We start from the raw sequence: 14,561 nt of genomic DNA on the forward strand, positions 1-14,561 counted from the left end.
TTTTGTGGCTGTATTTAAGTTTTCATTTTGGATGACACTGTGGTATAGCTATTCAGTATGTAAATACAATTACTTAACGATATTTCAACACTGGATATTCACTCCTTTCTCTAGAGATGCCTGTATTCTCTCAAGAACAGATTGCTAAGCTTTACGTTGGAACATTTTCTTTGAGTCATTGCATCTACTAGAATGGCTATGGGAGGCTGAATAATAAGAGGGAATAGCGCTAAATTTTAGATGTGAAGAATGCAAAGTAAGAAAATGTGTATGTCTGGGACATAGTTGCACCAGATGTCAATTGCTGCAGAACACGGCAGTACAGCTGGATCTGAGGTGAAACTTCAGGAGGGTTTTATCATTAACAATACTAAACACCGTGGGTTAGCAGAGCTGATAACCATCCAGTTATGCAGCATGCTGGCCATACCAAGAGAATATAGTACCAACTTAGGCCAACACCGCATTATATTATCTCCGTTTAGAGACGATGTTTTCAGTGGTGTGTTATTACTAGAATATACAGGGATTTTTAGTTTAATAATAATTGTATAATGCTACTCCCTACAGACCTCTGTTCTTCCCCATTCTTACATGGTCTAACATGTAAAACGGGCACTGTACGCAAATATTTCATTTAAAAAATACAGGCTATGTAGGTGTTACAGCAAGATGTGGGGGAGACGATGTTTATAATATGTCAAGTTACACAGAACTTTCAAGATGTTCTACTATTGCGACATTAGGAGCGTAAGTCCCATTTCACCCTGTTCTTGCCAAGATTGCGTGCTGCTTCTGTTAAGATGTAGCTTCCTGGAATTGTATAAACTACCTCTACATCTATTTTCCTGCATGTTCAAGCTTATTGTAGGTTGTGTGCTCGTCTTCCTCCCCTTCTATTATTGTTAAATTGGTTTAAATTTTTTTTTTAACAGGATTTCTACAATTGGCCTGATGAATCCTTTGAAGAAATGGATAGTACGTTAGCTGTTCAACAGGTATTCTCACTTATGTGAAATGTTGTTAAGAAGTTCGGTTTCCCAAGTTTTGTATTTTGGTAAAAAGACAGGGAACAGGGCATGCTATTTATCTGCTTAGAATGTTGCTGCACAGGAATGAATTTCATAAGCACCCTCTGTATATTAAAAAAATTGTAATTATTAATTGTGCATGCAGAAATAACTAGAATTCCCATGTCTGGTTTAAACAAATCAGATTTAAGAAAATGGTGAGGTTTCCTGTGGGGTTCTTTTCTTTTGAGAAGGATGTTTGTAAAAAAGCTGTAAAATTTACCCATTCTTTTACCTTTTCTAATTGAGGAAAGGCATTTTTCAGATCTGGCATTTTTTATACCAATTTTCTTACTCTACCCATCTACTCTTTAAGTTTTTAGTCCATCCATCACTTCTTAAGTGAAGAGAAAAAGTTAAGTCCCTCAAAGATGTAATGTCCTAAATGTACTGTCTTACTATAATTACAACAAGATCTAGATTTATTTTTTTCCCCCTCTCCTAGTATATTCAGCAAAACATAAGGGCAGACTGCTCCAACATTGATAAGATCCTTGAACCTCCTGAAGGCCAGGATGAAGGTGTATGGAAGTATGAACATTTAAGGTAAGAATCCATCTTTTGTCAACATAGTGTCCCGATTCTAAGTTTTGTTCATTGATAGTGGTAGTGAGTCTTTTTGAATAGGACAGATCGAAAGTAACTTAAATGAAGCTTGATATTTCTACTATTAAATATTTTTATACTTTGGTATTATTTTCTGATTTCCTTGTTCTTTCTAAAGATTTATGAGGCGTTCTGATCTAGTGTTTTTGATGTTTTTTTAAGAAAATGTTTGTACCTCACTTCAAAAGTTGTACTAGCATGTTTTGAATATGAAAGTACAGTCATGAATTTCCACAGCACTTTCTCCTAGTATCATCAGTTCTTCATCTCCACTAATTGGGAATGTGATTTCCAGATGCTCCCAGTGCTTTTTCTGGAACTTGCAGGAAAATGGGCTTTAGCTGGGAAAGCAAGAGTCCCTATGTCTTACAGTTCTTTTTCTAGTTGTAAGGAAACTCAGAACTTTTTGTCTTCTCTCAGTTTGTTTTATGCAGTGTAAAAAATATGTTCAGCCTAGGTAGTTTGTGAAAGTATTTTTCAGTTGTAGTGTAGGTTTACACCCTGTTAATACATATGTATTAATCCTTTTTTCCTGGCATTACTTCAGTATCCTTGTGTCCAGATTTTTTTTCTTAAAGTGTGTCAAATATACTTTCAGGAATAAGAATAGTTCTAAGCTACCCCTAGATTTACATATCCTGACTTTTTGCCTCCAGTTTTCTTTTTCTCTCCTCTGCTCTGGCATAGTTCCAATAGATGTGGGGAATCCTCAGAAGAGGAAAAAGTGTATACATACAATTGCAAAAGACACATTTTAAGAATTTCCTGTTCTTTCACATACACTGAAAGTCATTGTAGATTCATAGAAGTGACTTGTCACTAAATAATTGTCACTTTTGGAAAATCTCTTCAGATTTTTCTTGTAGGATGGAGGGGTGAATTCTCTTAAGTTAAAGAATGCACTTTCAGGTTCATTCTAGTGAAAACAGTATTTCTAGAAGTCCCACGCTGTTAATGATCTGTGGTGGGACTTTAGCCACTTAATTGATCTGGAGGAAGTATATGTTAGAAGGATGGAATGATCCAGCTATATGAATTTAAAACTTGCACTCTTAAGAAATTAATTTTCTTGAAGTGTTCTATTTTTTTTTTAATCTGTATTTGTGAAATAGCACTTTCTTCCGTAACGAAGTTGGTATCTTAAACACTTCCACTAAATTATTTGTTAAGCTCAGCCTCTACTCTCAGGTGAGAATTTAAAAATATAATTGTTTTGCTGAGTAAAAAAAAATATGCTGGTGTGAATTCTCTTTCTCTCAACTTGTAGTCCTTTTATAGTGTGTAAATTCCTAGCCTATTGCCTTTTAGGTGTGACATCAGCTGAAATGATTTGGTGGTATTCTTTAAGTATGATTTTTTTCATGTTCTGATGTATTTTTTCCACTTTACAAGAATCATTTCCAAAAACGTTGAGAGATCTGTGAAGATCAGAACGTATAACCTTGTTTTGTATTAGATGTTTTTAGTGGGAAAACAAATTGTTGATTTTGATGCTGCTGTGTTCAAATTTTTTTAGACAATTCTGCCTTGAGCTCAATGGACTAGCTGTCAAGCTTCAGGTAATTCTTTTCTTGATATTTTTATATTGTATCAGGGAGGAGACTTTTTTTGTATTGTAAGATGCAGAGTTTGCAGCGCTTTCTTCCTCTAAATTTATACACATAGACTTAAATAGTGATTTGAGGTAAGAGTTTTTTAGGGTTTTTAAGACTTCTGGCAAATAACCTGGGGCACAGGGCAAGAAAGTGATTTGAAAAGATCAGCTCATTTTTGCTGTTGGGTGGTTTTCATAACTGAACAATTGTTTTAACAGAGTGAATGTCACCCAGACACATGTACTCAGATGACGGCAACTGAACAGTGGATTTTTCTTTGTGCAGCTCATAAAACTCCCAAAGAGGTACGGATGTTTTTTGGAAAAACGACCCCATTGATGTAGGATTTTCTTTCACAGTTCACATGTTCATGGGGAGACCATTATAGCTGGCTTCTTAGTCAAACAGAGAGCTTCTGTGGGTTAAGAATGTCACTTGAGGTTTCCTTCTTTCCCATTCTGTAGTGGTTTACAAAAGAATGGCGTGAGGTAGGAAGGAGCTGCTTTTCACCACAGTATTAGAGACTTTGCACATTCCCCTCTTTTTCTCTCTTAATTTGTGTTGAGACAGCCTGAAACTCAATGGAAAAAGGTCTTTGTTCAATTGAAAGAAGAGTACATGCTGAGAACAGGCTGTCCTCTTCAAACTTTGGCATCGATCCATGGCACTAGGCATATAAGCCTGACACACTGAAAAGTGACCGCATGTGCACATTCTTAGGAAAGTTACTCCTAAAAGGTAGTGGAGTCATAAAAATACTTTATGTCAAGTGGGTTATCAGCATGGCAGTAGCTTGTATACCTGAGTGTCCAATTACTTTAAACTTTGTTCAGATCTCCTATTGAACCACTTGATTTTTTTTTTTTTTTTGCCTTCAGAAGGTCTTTCTCTGTTGCTATTGCTTATGGCGATAGTGCAGTGTGTCAGATTTATCTTTGTATTTCACCTTCCAGAATAAGGTATTGGTTCTTCTTAACCTTATCCTTTTTGTCCTGTAAACTTCTTTTTGTTTGTGTTTTTTTTTAATTTCCTGAGATGCCTTGATTTAGCTCGGAAGGCCAACTTCTTTCCCACTCCCTCCTTTAACCCTCATCATCACTCAGTACATTGGCATGCAGTCAGTCAGTTTCATTCAGCTAGACTGGAGTACTTCAGGCTGCTTTTTATCTCTGAACACGCATCGTTCATCTACTGTTTTCCATGTTGATAACAGGTATCAACTAATAGTCAGATAGTGGGCGACGCAACCTTGAACTGCTGACAAAAATGTGTAACTGAGAAGTCTTCTTACTGAAATTGGGGAATGGCAAAATGGGCAGACATTCCTGCGCTCAGCCTTTCTCAGTTCATCTTTACTTTCTTCCTCCTTCCCTACGTGTACTTGATTGCAGAGCCAGGGCTTGGCTTGTTATACACCTAGCTACACTAATGATTTTGTTTTTCGTTGCCAAGATAAAAAGCATTAATATACTTAGGTGCAGGTCTTTTTTTTTTTTTTGGTTGGGTTTTTTTTTGTAAGGTGTTAATTTAGGCTGTAAAAGAGAGTCTGGCAACTTGACTATGTGGGAAACAAATGAACTCTGAGATAACGATCACTTTTCCTTTCGGTGTACTTCCAGTATGTATTCTTATTATGCAGCTTTACTTAAGCAGACGCATGAAATTCACTACTCATGTGCATAATCACATTTCCATAGTAACTTTTTTCTTGAAACAATTTACATGGGTTGTGAAACAGAGAAAAGAAATGGCTCACTTAAGGAGGAAATGTAGTGAGACCTTCAGAGAAGCTATGTGAAACTTCTGGGAATAAAAATGACCAGCGAAGTTAAAAGCATCAGAAAACATAATTAAAATGTTTTTTTTTAAACAAGTTATATGACAACGTCATACAAGCACTCGTGCTCACTCACTGTCTCTTTTTGTAGTGTCCTGCTATAGACTACACCAGACACACACTTGATGGAGCTGCATGTCTTCTGAATAGCAATAAGTATTTCCCCAGCAGGTAAAAATGCCTTCTTTTGGGAGGAGGGAGAGAGTAGGTGGCACCTAAACACTTACAAAGCACGTGGAAACGCATAATGCATTTTTCATGGACCACTACTGAAAATACCAGAAATCCTGCAGCATGTGTCACTTGTTGGTAGAGCTGTTGTCACTTTTAAGCCAAGGAAGAATTCCTACCTATTCAAATAGTTGCCATTTACTGGAGCTGATGGGTACTTTTTAGGTGGAAACTGTTTTACTAATATCTGTTGGTGTTATGGGGCTTCCATTGGAGTAGTGCCAGCCTAAATGACAGGATGGCCTTTAGAGAGATGCAGTGACTCAAAGGACTTAAACACTGCGCCAATCTACTGTGGGACATCAGCGACCACAGACGACAGAGACTAGTGTATTGAATGGGCAGCCCACATATTGGGTCATGGAGACCTAATTGGGGAAGTCAACATTCTGCTTCTCTAGGAATCCAGTATTGGCAAGAAGGTACAACTGAAGTCTTTTCCCCTTTGCCCATCAATGCTAGAAAGCAGAAATTCAGCCCTTACCAGAATAACTGATGATGTTTAACTACAGGCAAAACTGTTTGTGTAGTCAGAGTACAATTTTTAAATGTAGAATATGCACCAACATTTTTATCTTCCTTGCACAAATAAGCAACTGCAGACACAGGTATCTGCAATGCTTAAGTCTAAATTTCATATGCAATTATATAGTATAGTTTAACAACCAGAATTCATGTTAATATGTATCTCGGTAGTCATTTCAGGTAGACCTGTTTTAACTTTTGTCCTGCTGCTTACAGGGTTAGCATAAAGGAATCCTCTGTAGCCAAATTAGGATCAGTGTGCCGAAGGATTTACAGAATATTTTCACATGCTTATTTTCATCACCGGCAGATATTTGATGAATATGAAGTAAGTAGTTTCAAATTACATCTTGAAAGAAGGGCATTTACTCAAGTTAGAGCTGTGATGTAATTGTATTACATTGTTTTCTTTTAACCCTACCAGAAGATTTGCATTCAAGTGAAATATTGATTATAGTTTTACAAGAACTGAAATGGTGTTATACATACATAAATATAAATGAAAATTAATTTATATAATTAGTTTACCCACTTACGGTTTCCCTTCATTTGGATAAAAGGTCAGAATTTGAGAGTTTTGGTATAAACAACTCAAATTCATCTTGTTTTAAAAATTCCTGAATGTATTCAAGCACTTGGTATAGTTAGTACTGCTTATGTATATATGTTTCCTGTTTGTATATGTTACCCAACAGTTAAGGAATTATAATTGTAAAACTGCAAAGAAACAGTAACTGGTGGCAGCTTGTGCACTTCCAGTAACTTCCAACTTTTTTTATTTTAAATGGAAAAGTAGACAATAATAGTTAGAAAGGAGGTAAGGGGTATAGCTGGATGTAACCTTTTACAAATCCCACTTCAGGTTGCTGGAATGGCTATGGAATGGTTGTGCCCTGTTCTGTTGGGGATAGTGTTTGTAGGAGGAGTTCCACAATACGTTAAAATTCTCTTTTGGAGAGTGGATCAGGACTACATTCACACTTGAATATATTCTTGTCCAAGTGCTGTTGAATTGAGCTGTGACTTAAGCCTGAACTTCAGTAGGGTTTTTTGTTAATTGCAAGTAACTATAAGCAAGCAGTAAAGCAAAGATTTAAAAGTAATATAAATTTACCATTTAAGTATTACTACTTCTTTCTAAGACTTGTAAATCTAATGAGGCAATTACATATAAGCAGGGTTTTTGTTAGTATATTCTCCTCAACTGTTTAAAATACTCCTTCTATATATATTGTTTTTTCCCCTTTTTTCATCTCCAGAATGAAACTTTCTTGTGTCACCGGTTCACTAAATTTGTCATGAAGTATAATCTGATGTCCAAGGATAACCTGATTGTGCCCATTTTGGAAGAAGAAGTGCAGAATTCAGTGTCAGGGGAGAGTGAGGCATGATGGGAATGGCAGTACAGAAGCCTGTACTGAATATAAACAAAACATTAATTATGTACTGTACATACCATTTTAGACACTTCAATCACGTATCCTCATAGCTTTGTTTAGTATACTTTTTGTATGCTGTGTGCATTGCCTTTTAATATGGGAAATACTTTAAGTTATTCATGAGCTGTATATTCATCAATGTGGCACTCATGGTTTTTAAATAAAAGTAGTAGTATCTGTTTATAATGCCTGTTAATAAAAGAATTTACAGTTCTCTAAAATTGCTGCTAAACAATCATTGAATCACAATCCTGAAGATGTGTCCGATTGGGTGGGAAAATTAAGTGGGGAGATTAAGATTTCACAGCAAGCCATTTTTTAATGCAGTAGCTATATTAAGTCTTAGTTCAAAGATTATCACCTTAAATATATAATTCTGCAGGAAGCTTCTTGCAATGTAGCTTATTCCTAATTTAGCTTTTATTTTTGTAAGATGGCTTCAAAGATTTACTTTTGGATGTGCATATTCCTCTATGTGTATATCCAAATACTAATAGGATCTATAGTATTAGTAATACCAAAAGGATAATTTCACTATGCTATTGAACATATATATTCTTGATATACATCTAACATACTTTCTGGACTTATTTTTTTGTTAACAATGGAGGTTTGTGCACAGCAGGGGACAGGTTCTGTCCTGTTAAGGCAGACTTCTGCTGTTCTCCAGTCCACAGCTTCTCTAAAGAATAACTGTGGCAGAAAAGTCAATGGTTTATACCTGTGCATATTTATGGCAACTGCTTACAGATTATACCTCACATAAATATTCATGTTACACTACATAACACACTAGCACAGTCTTTGCTTGTATTCCTAGTAAAAACATTCTAAGTACTTGAAATATTGAACCTGATTCTTCACAAGAATTGATCATATATTCAACATACTTTAATTTGTTTTTCTTCATTCACCTGAATTACATTCTTTGACAGAAAGATCTGGATTCATGCTTCTGTTCCTTATCAGATGTTTATTTCAAGTTGTGTTTGCAGATTTGCAATAACTGACAATTTCCATGAGTGCTGCTTAATTGTGTTACGTCTAGAATGATAGAATTAAATGTTTTAGAGATGAATATAGCAGACATACTGCTAAGCATACACGAATGCAGGGTCTAAAAGCACTAGCAGGGTTCTTACGTTAAATGAATTTTGCTTAGCTGTTTAAGAAGTTAGCTGGTTGTTTCTCTCTGAGGTTGCCAAGGGTCCTCTTTTTATTTCTTTAAGCAGGTCAGAATGGGCTAACTCAGCTAGTTTCTGTAATCTACACTTTGTTTTCTAAGTTGGACTTACTTGGAAAGAAGGGATTCCACCTATTTTTAGTAAGTCTTTTTTCATAATATGCTAAACATGCCTTAAATTCTGTTTTTCTTTATATGAATCAAGCACACCTCAAGCAACTGTACCACCTGGATGTAAAGGGAATTTAAATCATGAGAAAATAGAGAGACTAAGCTTAAGGACTTCAGCTGCATTCTGCAGCAGCTCTTTTTGTCTCATGTTTATCATTGTATTTAATTGTCAGCAGGGTAATTGCATGAGATGGTGTCCGAGTGAAAGTAGCTTTAGTTACTGTCTATACACTTAGCTATAACTTGCCTTGTATAGACCAGGTTACTTGATTTTTGATAGAAATCTTGAAGTTTGTACTGCAGGTAGGATGACTGTATTCTGGAGGTAGTAAAATATATTTAGTTTTGTAACAGTCTGCTGTTGGACCATCCACGGTGTGGTTCTTTGTACAGTCACTCTGCGTGCTTATATTGCCCCTGGTGACTGAGACAGGCAAAAACATGTAACTGGTGTTGCTAATTACATTTCCTCTACAAAACTGAAGAAAGTGATGTGGTGCTCAGGACTGCATTAAAATTTCAAACCTCTTTTCTTCCTCTTATGCTTTAAGAATTTCACTTCAAAAACTCGGGAAGTTTTAAGCCTGTTTATTGTCATTCAGATTTGCACTGTAAATTTGACTTGCTATACTAAGCTGATTTTATATAAGGCCTAAGTGAAACACTGCTTGTATTTTCCCTTGCTATTGTTTACATGAGTACTGTGTACACACATGTGCCTGAATGGTACCGTAAGACTTCAGTTAGCCTAAGCAAACCATTGATTTGTCTAATAAATATTAACAGGTTTAATTTAGACTCTACATGATAGGGAAATCAAGACTGTCTTTGAATTATATTGTAAAAAAAAAAAAAAAAAAGGATAAAATTAAACTGTTTCTTTATCCATACCGCTATATTTTGGTAAGTGATTCTCATTTTTCATGTCGTCCAAGAATGCAGGCAACTGAGTGCTTCCAATAGCAAGTTTGGTGCTCTCCCATCTCTGCTACAAGGTGTGCTGAAGTGAAGTTGTATTTCTTCTTTCAAAAGTAGAAAAATACAATACTCATTAGCATCTTGAAGTCAGACCTCAAATTTATACATCTCTCGAATCAGAAAATGATGTTCTGCAATTAAAAAGTAAGGGAGATCTAGAAGAGGGCCTTTGAGATACCAAAGTAAGCACATGATGACAGCATGTCACAGACGCAAGGGCATATTGTAAGCAAAGGGTAACTTTCAAATGATTTTTTTCTTTAGTCAGTGAGGTTTCTCCTGATGTTTGGCTTAGCATATCTTGCAACAAGTCAGCCACGCTGATTTTGCTACTTTCCTTTTAAGATTTTAATTCTCTCAGATGGTGTCAAAGTTCATCTGCTTAAACAGATCAGAACATGTCACCAGACTCGTTCCTCTGAACCACTTTGTCTCTTTCAAGTTACACTTACCTGAAGTCAGGAATGTTCACTTCTTTAATTCATACCAGTTGTCGAAAGTCTGATACAGGAACTTGGCTTTGAAAAGTCTAAATCCTAACTAACACTATTCTCTAAATTAAGCCATAGGGGATTGTCAAGACAGCAACCTGCACTTTTTACCTTCAAAAGATGAATATACTAAGAACAAGGAAAGCCTCATCAGCTCTTAATAGATGTCTGTAAGTCTAACAAGCTTTGCCTTGTGAGCTGTATGGACGTACAGACAAGACTGCAAAAAAGTTAATTCTGGCTTGAGGAAAGGTATACATTGATTTAACCCATTTAATGTCAGTGTGAGACAACCATAATAAAGAAACTGGTAGCTGATTTGGCAAGTGCTTTTAATGGTGAGAAGCTTCCTATCAGAAATATAGAAAAGATCTTAGCTTTACAAAAAGAAAATAGTATGTTACAGACCAGAAATAGAAGCTAAGCAGCAGTTTATTGCATTTGACCAGGTATGTAAATAAACTGTTCTGACAATAGGAGCACAATTTTTTTTTTTGTTTTGTTACAGTGGATAGTTTCTCTCTGCGTGTGAACACTAGAAAAGTATTTCCTCTCCAAACAATTTAAGAATCAGAAAGCATCAACAGTCTTTTGCAGAGGTTCATGAACAGCATTGGTTGTCTACTCTGTTCTTTTTTAATAGCTGCAGGGCATTTCTGTTGTCACATAGAGGTAAGGGACTTTTCTATTACAGTTCCGACACACAAGCTCCTAACTGAAGCCCTGTTATTGAGTAAGTACATGTACTTATCTTTTTTTGTCAGAGAATGCATCCATTAAGTTTGATTCTCAATTCTTTCAATAAAAAGATGAGTACATAAAATACATTCTGGTAAAATGAAAACTGAACTCTCTGTGTGTGTGTATATTTATGTGTAAAATAGGAGCATACACAAAAAATTTGCCAGAGTTACTCTTTCTGACAGCTCTTCTGATTTATAAAATTAATTTAATAATGGACGGTGCTGGTCACAACATTAATAAATAGAGGCATACTACCTTAATGCTCTAGTTTGTGTAAGACCAGGTGATGTAACAAGTAGCTTAAATTAGAATTCCCCATACCCAAAATGCACCCTCCCCTTTTTGCTTTTTTAAGAGTTGGCTTTCAGAATTTTTTACTAGAAAGAAAGAAATAGAAGATTTTCCATCATTTGTTTTAAAAGCATTTTCAGTCATTTCTGTTTTAGCATCCATGCCCTAGGAAGACGGGTGGTTTATTCTGTGTTCATCAACTAGTGCATGAAGTCAGATAATTCTTGCGCAGTCTTCACACAGGCTGAGCAAGCAACTTACTCTCCCTGATTTTTGAAAGAAAGCCTTGCAGCAGGAGAACACTCTCAGCTACATGCCCACCAGGGATGAAGCACTGGTGCTTACAATAATCTAAAGAAGAGGATAAGCATGCAGTCAGTCAGACCAGCTTTCACAGTCCCCAACAGTTTCTGGTTCTGTGACTTTCAGAGAGAATAGGGTGATTTTTTTTTCCGTTCAGGAATTTTTCAGTCACCTTTTAAATCCAGGTAGTTTTATACACAGCATCCTGCAGCAAGGAGTCCTACACTTAGCTGAACAGATACCTTGATTTGTTCAAACCTGCTACTTACCACTTCCATGATTCCCTTGAGTTCTTGTATCAAAAAGAATGCTGAAGAATTTATTCTTTTGCTACCCTCTCCATGCCACTCAATTTACAGATCTCTATCTTGGCTCCTGTCAGGTTGACTTTTTCCCCCCCAGGTGAAGAACTTTATTTTTTTCCAATACAGAGCCTAAATGTAGCCCTGTGAGGTGAAAGACAATAGAGAGCTAGGAAAACAATCTAGATTAATGTTTCTACAGCAGGGGCAACTTTACATGCTGTGAGACAAATGGTATTACAATAAAAACAGCTGTCCTTAACTATATAGGAATTGCTGAGTGGGTAAGCAGGAAGCAATTTAACATATTTACACTGAATTAAAAAGATTAGAAAGAAATTCACAGAGGTTTGCAGCACAGTCAACACCTGTGAGATTCAAGAGCAAGGACTAAAGCAGAGTTAAAACTATGGGCTACTGAAAAGGAGTAAGGCTTTATTTCATTTTAAGAAGAAAAGCCTTTCTTGCTAAAAGTGGGGATGTTCTAGAGTGTACCTTTGGACATCCAGAGCATACTCAATTTCTACCCTTGTTCCAAAACAGAATCTCCCGTATGTACATCCCATTAATCATAAGGGGAAAAGTTCTTTTTTAAAAGGTACTAATTTATTTGAACTTTCTGCATTCTTAACAGCTGATACGAAAAGCTCTCAGTTAAAAGTTAAATGATTCTTTTTATCCAATACATGTATTCTAGAAAGATTAACTGCATTCAATTAAGTACTTTATACATTGTAACTTGTTATATAAATAGTTGTAGTTCCGTTTTGTTTTAGGATTCACTACTGTTAACCATCTTAAGCAGGGATACTGCTTTATAAAAGGTCAGTAATTTCTTTGATATACTTTAAAAGCTTTAACTTGGAATACTCAGAATTCCTAGTTTTTTTGACCAATTTTTGCTGCTTTTACAGGTTTGACTTGTATGAAGAACCACCAGTAGTTAAAATTACACATGCACGAAAATTTTGGCTAACTCGTGAAAAATACTTTTAGAAGTAAAGCAACATATTCCAAGTTGCACAAGACCAGCTGTTACCCCATTTTTAATATGCTAGAGTTACTTGGCTTTCTGCCAGAGACAAATGCAACATGTATTTTTATAATTTTTTCCACATCTGTGTACCATGGAAGAGATCCCTGCTACTGCGTGACCATGACCCCTGCTCACAGAGTAGCAGGCTGTGTGAGAAAGCAGCAGCGGTTGGGTCAGGCTCTGCGGGGAACACCCAGCCCAGCACTCTCCCCGTTAGCGGGGCGATCCTCCTCCACGTGATGCCTCCAAACAGGGAATGAATGCGAGGTTCACGCCCCACATCTGTGACCTTGAGATGCTGGTGGGAAAGCAGGGAGAGAAGTCTTGGTACGAATGGATTTCTTACTGTGCCTACTATCACAGATACTCCTGTGCTCCTATCGCTCCCCGTGGTGTGCACAGTCCCCCTGCTGCCCTACTGGCGTGTATTTGGCTCTTAAAACAGTCACAATTCAGAACTATTTTGCTAGGCTGTCAACATTTTTCTTAAGAAATTCAAGTGAGAAAATAGAAGCTGCCCTTTTCAACGATGTGCAGTAGGAAAAAGAAGTTGAAGGAATGTCTCCAGCTCCAGGGCTGTGGATTTTTTTGGAAAAAACTCCCAAACCTGCTGCAAACAGTTGTTAGAGTTGCTCTTCCAAAGTGAAAAAGAAACAACAAGCCTGCCTACAACAATTTCATAATGAAATTGGGAGGCAGCTCCAAAGCAATAATAATTTCAAGCTCCCATGATGACAATCATGCAAGTAGAAATTTTTTTTCCCCACCCTCCCCTTGTAAAAATAAACTGAAATAGCACTAAGGCTTTGCACTTATTTTGCTTATCACAGCAAGCATAACTTTTTTCTTTCGTGAGTTACTTTTTGCTTATTGAAATAAGCAGCTTCAGCCAATGTTCTTTCTGCACAGCTCCCTGCCACAGAGATCGCAGTCTGACTTCCACCATCCTGGTCATCACCTAGGGCGCTCGTTTGGAGTCAGTTATTGGTGTTCCTGTCACTGCATTCATTCGCCCATTGCATTTAGTGCCAGCATCTACCACTGTGGACAGGGAGACTCCCACAGCAGCTGGTGGGATACCAACCCAGGGGACTGGGGTGGTGTAGTTAAATGTATTCACAACATTTCTCTCAGTGTTTGCAGTACACCACACACAGGCAGGTATCAAAATCCCTAGGTGATGTGTGCGCTGTGCTGCAAACATTGAGAGAAGTGTTGTGAATACATTTGTTCAGTTCTGTTCTGATTTCTCATTTTGACCACATTATTTTCCATTAGCTTAAGTGTGATGAGCATTTATAGCTTTTACTTCTAAACCTAACTGAAAAATGCATTTTTTAGTTATAATCACATTTATCTTTTGGAGATGCATTTTTATTCAGTTTCTCCTCTGTAAAATGTAATTTCAAGACAGCAGCATAAAAATAATTCCTGTTCCTGCCTCTCCCCACAGAGCCCGGCCAGTGTTAACCTCCCTTAACGCAAGCAGCTCCTCCCCACGGTGAGGATGGAAGCACAGCAGCTTCATCCTTTCCTCTGAACATTCCTTCTGGTATTTGATGCAGCTGAATACACTTTACAGTGTGAGATACATTTAGCTGAGAATTTTTTTTATATATATCAGCATATTTGTATATAGTCTATAATCTAATATTGCCTATTAAGTTTAGCCTACTTCTTCGTCCTATGTATTACCAGCATCATTGTGCACCTTGCTGTCAATGCTTCTTCGTGAGTTTCTCAAACTACTTTTTCATAG

At 36.8% G+C, this 14,561-nt stretch overlaps 1 protein-coding gene across 2 annotated transcripts; it reads left to right on the top strand.

Annotated features, from left to right (window-relative positions):
- The first annotated feature begins 938 nt into the window (after positions 1-938).
- On the top strand, positions 939-9,555 carry MOB4 (MOB family member 4, phocein). 2 transcript variants are annotated; one of them, XM_009574277.1, is made up of 7 exons: positions 939-998; positions 1,516-1,616; positions 3,193-3,235; positions 3,490-3,576; positions 5,200-5,279; positions 6,081-6,192; positions 7,124-9,555. In XM_009574277.1, exons 1-7 carry the CDS (start codon positions 972-974, stop codon positions 7,253-7,255), a joined length of 582 nt encoding a protein of 193 aa, XP_009572572.1. In that variant the 5' UTR covers positions 939-971; the 3' UTR covers positions 7,256-9,555. The 2 variants fall into 2 exon arrangements, with proteins under 2 accessions (XP_009572572.1, XP_009572573.1); XM_009574278.1 differs by having other exon boundaries at positions 1,516-1,601; positions 7,124-7,524.
- The last annotated feature ends 5,006 nt before the right edge of the window (positions 9,556-14,561 follow it).

This window comes from Fulmarus glacialis, unplaced genomic scaffold (assembly GCF_000690835.1).
Source record: "Fulmarus glacialis isolate BGI_N327 unplaced genomic scaffold, ASM69083v1 scaffold14323, whole genome shotgun sequence".
NCBI lineage: Eukaryota > Metazoa > Chordata > Aves > Procellariiformes > Procellariidae > Fulmarus > Fulmarus glacialis.

Bases quoted from the DNA above. Each gene is read 5' to 3' on its own strand.
- MOB4 (XM_009574277.1), top strand. From the start codon at position 972: ATGGATAGTACGTTAGCTGTTCAACAG. The intron at 3,577-5,199 runs GTACGGATGTTT...CTCTTTTTGTAG, and splicing joins CTCATAAAACTCCCAAAGAG to TGTCCTGCTATAGACTACAC. The intron at 5,280-6,080 runs GTAAAAATGCCT...TGCTGCTTACAG, and splicing joins AATAAGTATTTCCCCAGCAG to GGTTAGCATAAAGGAATCCT.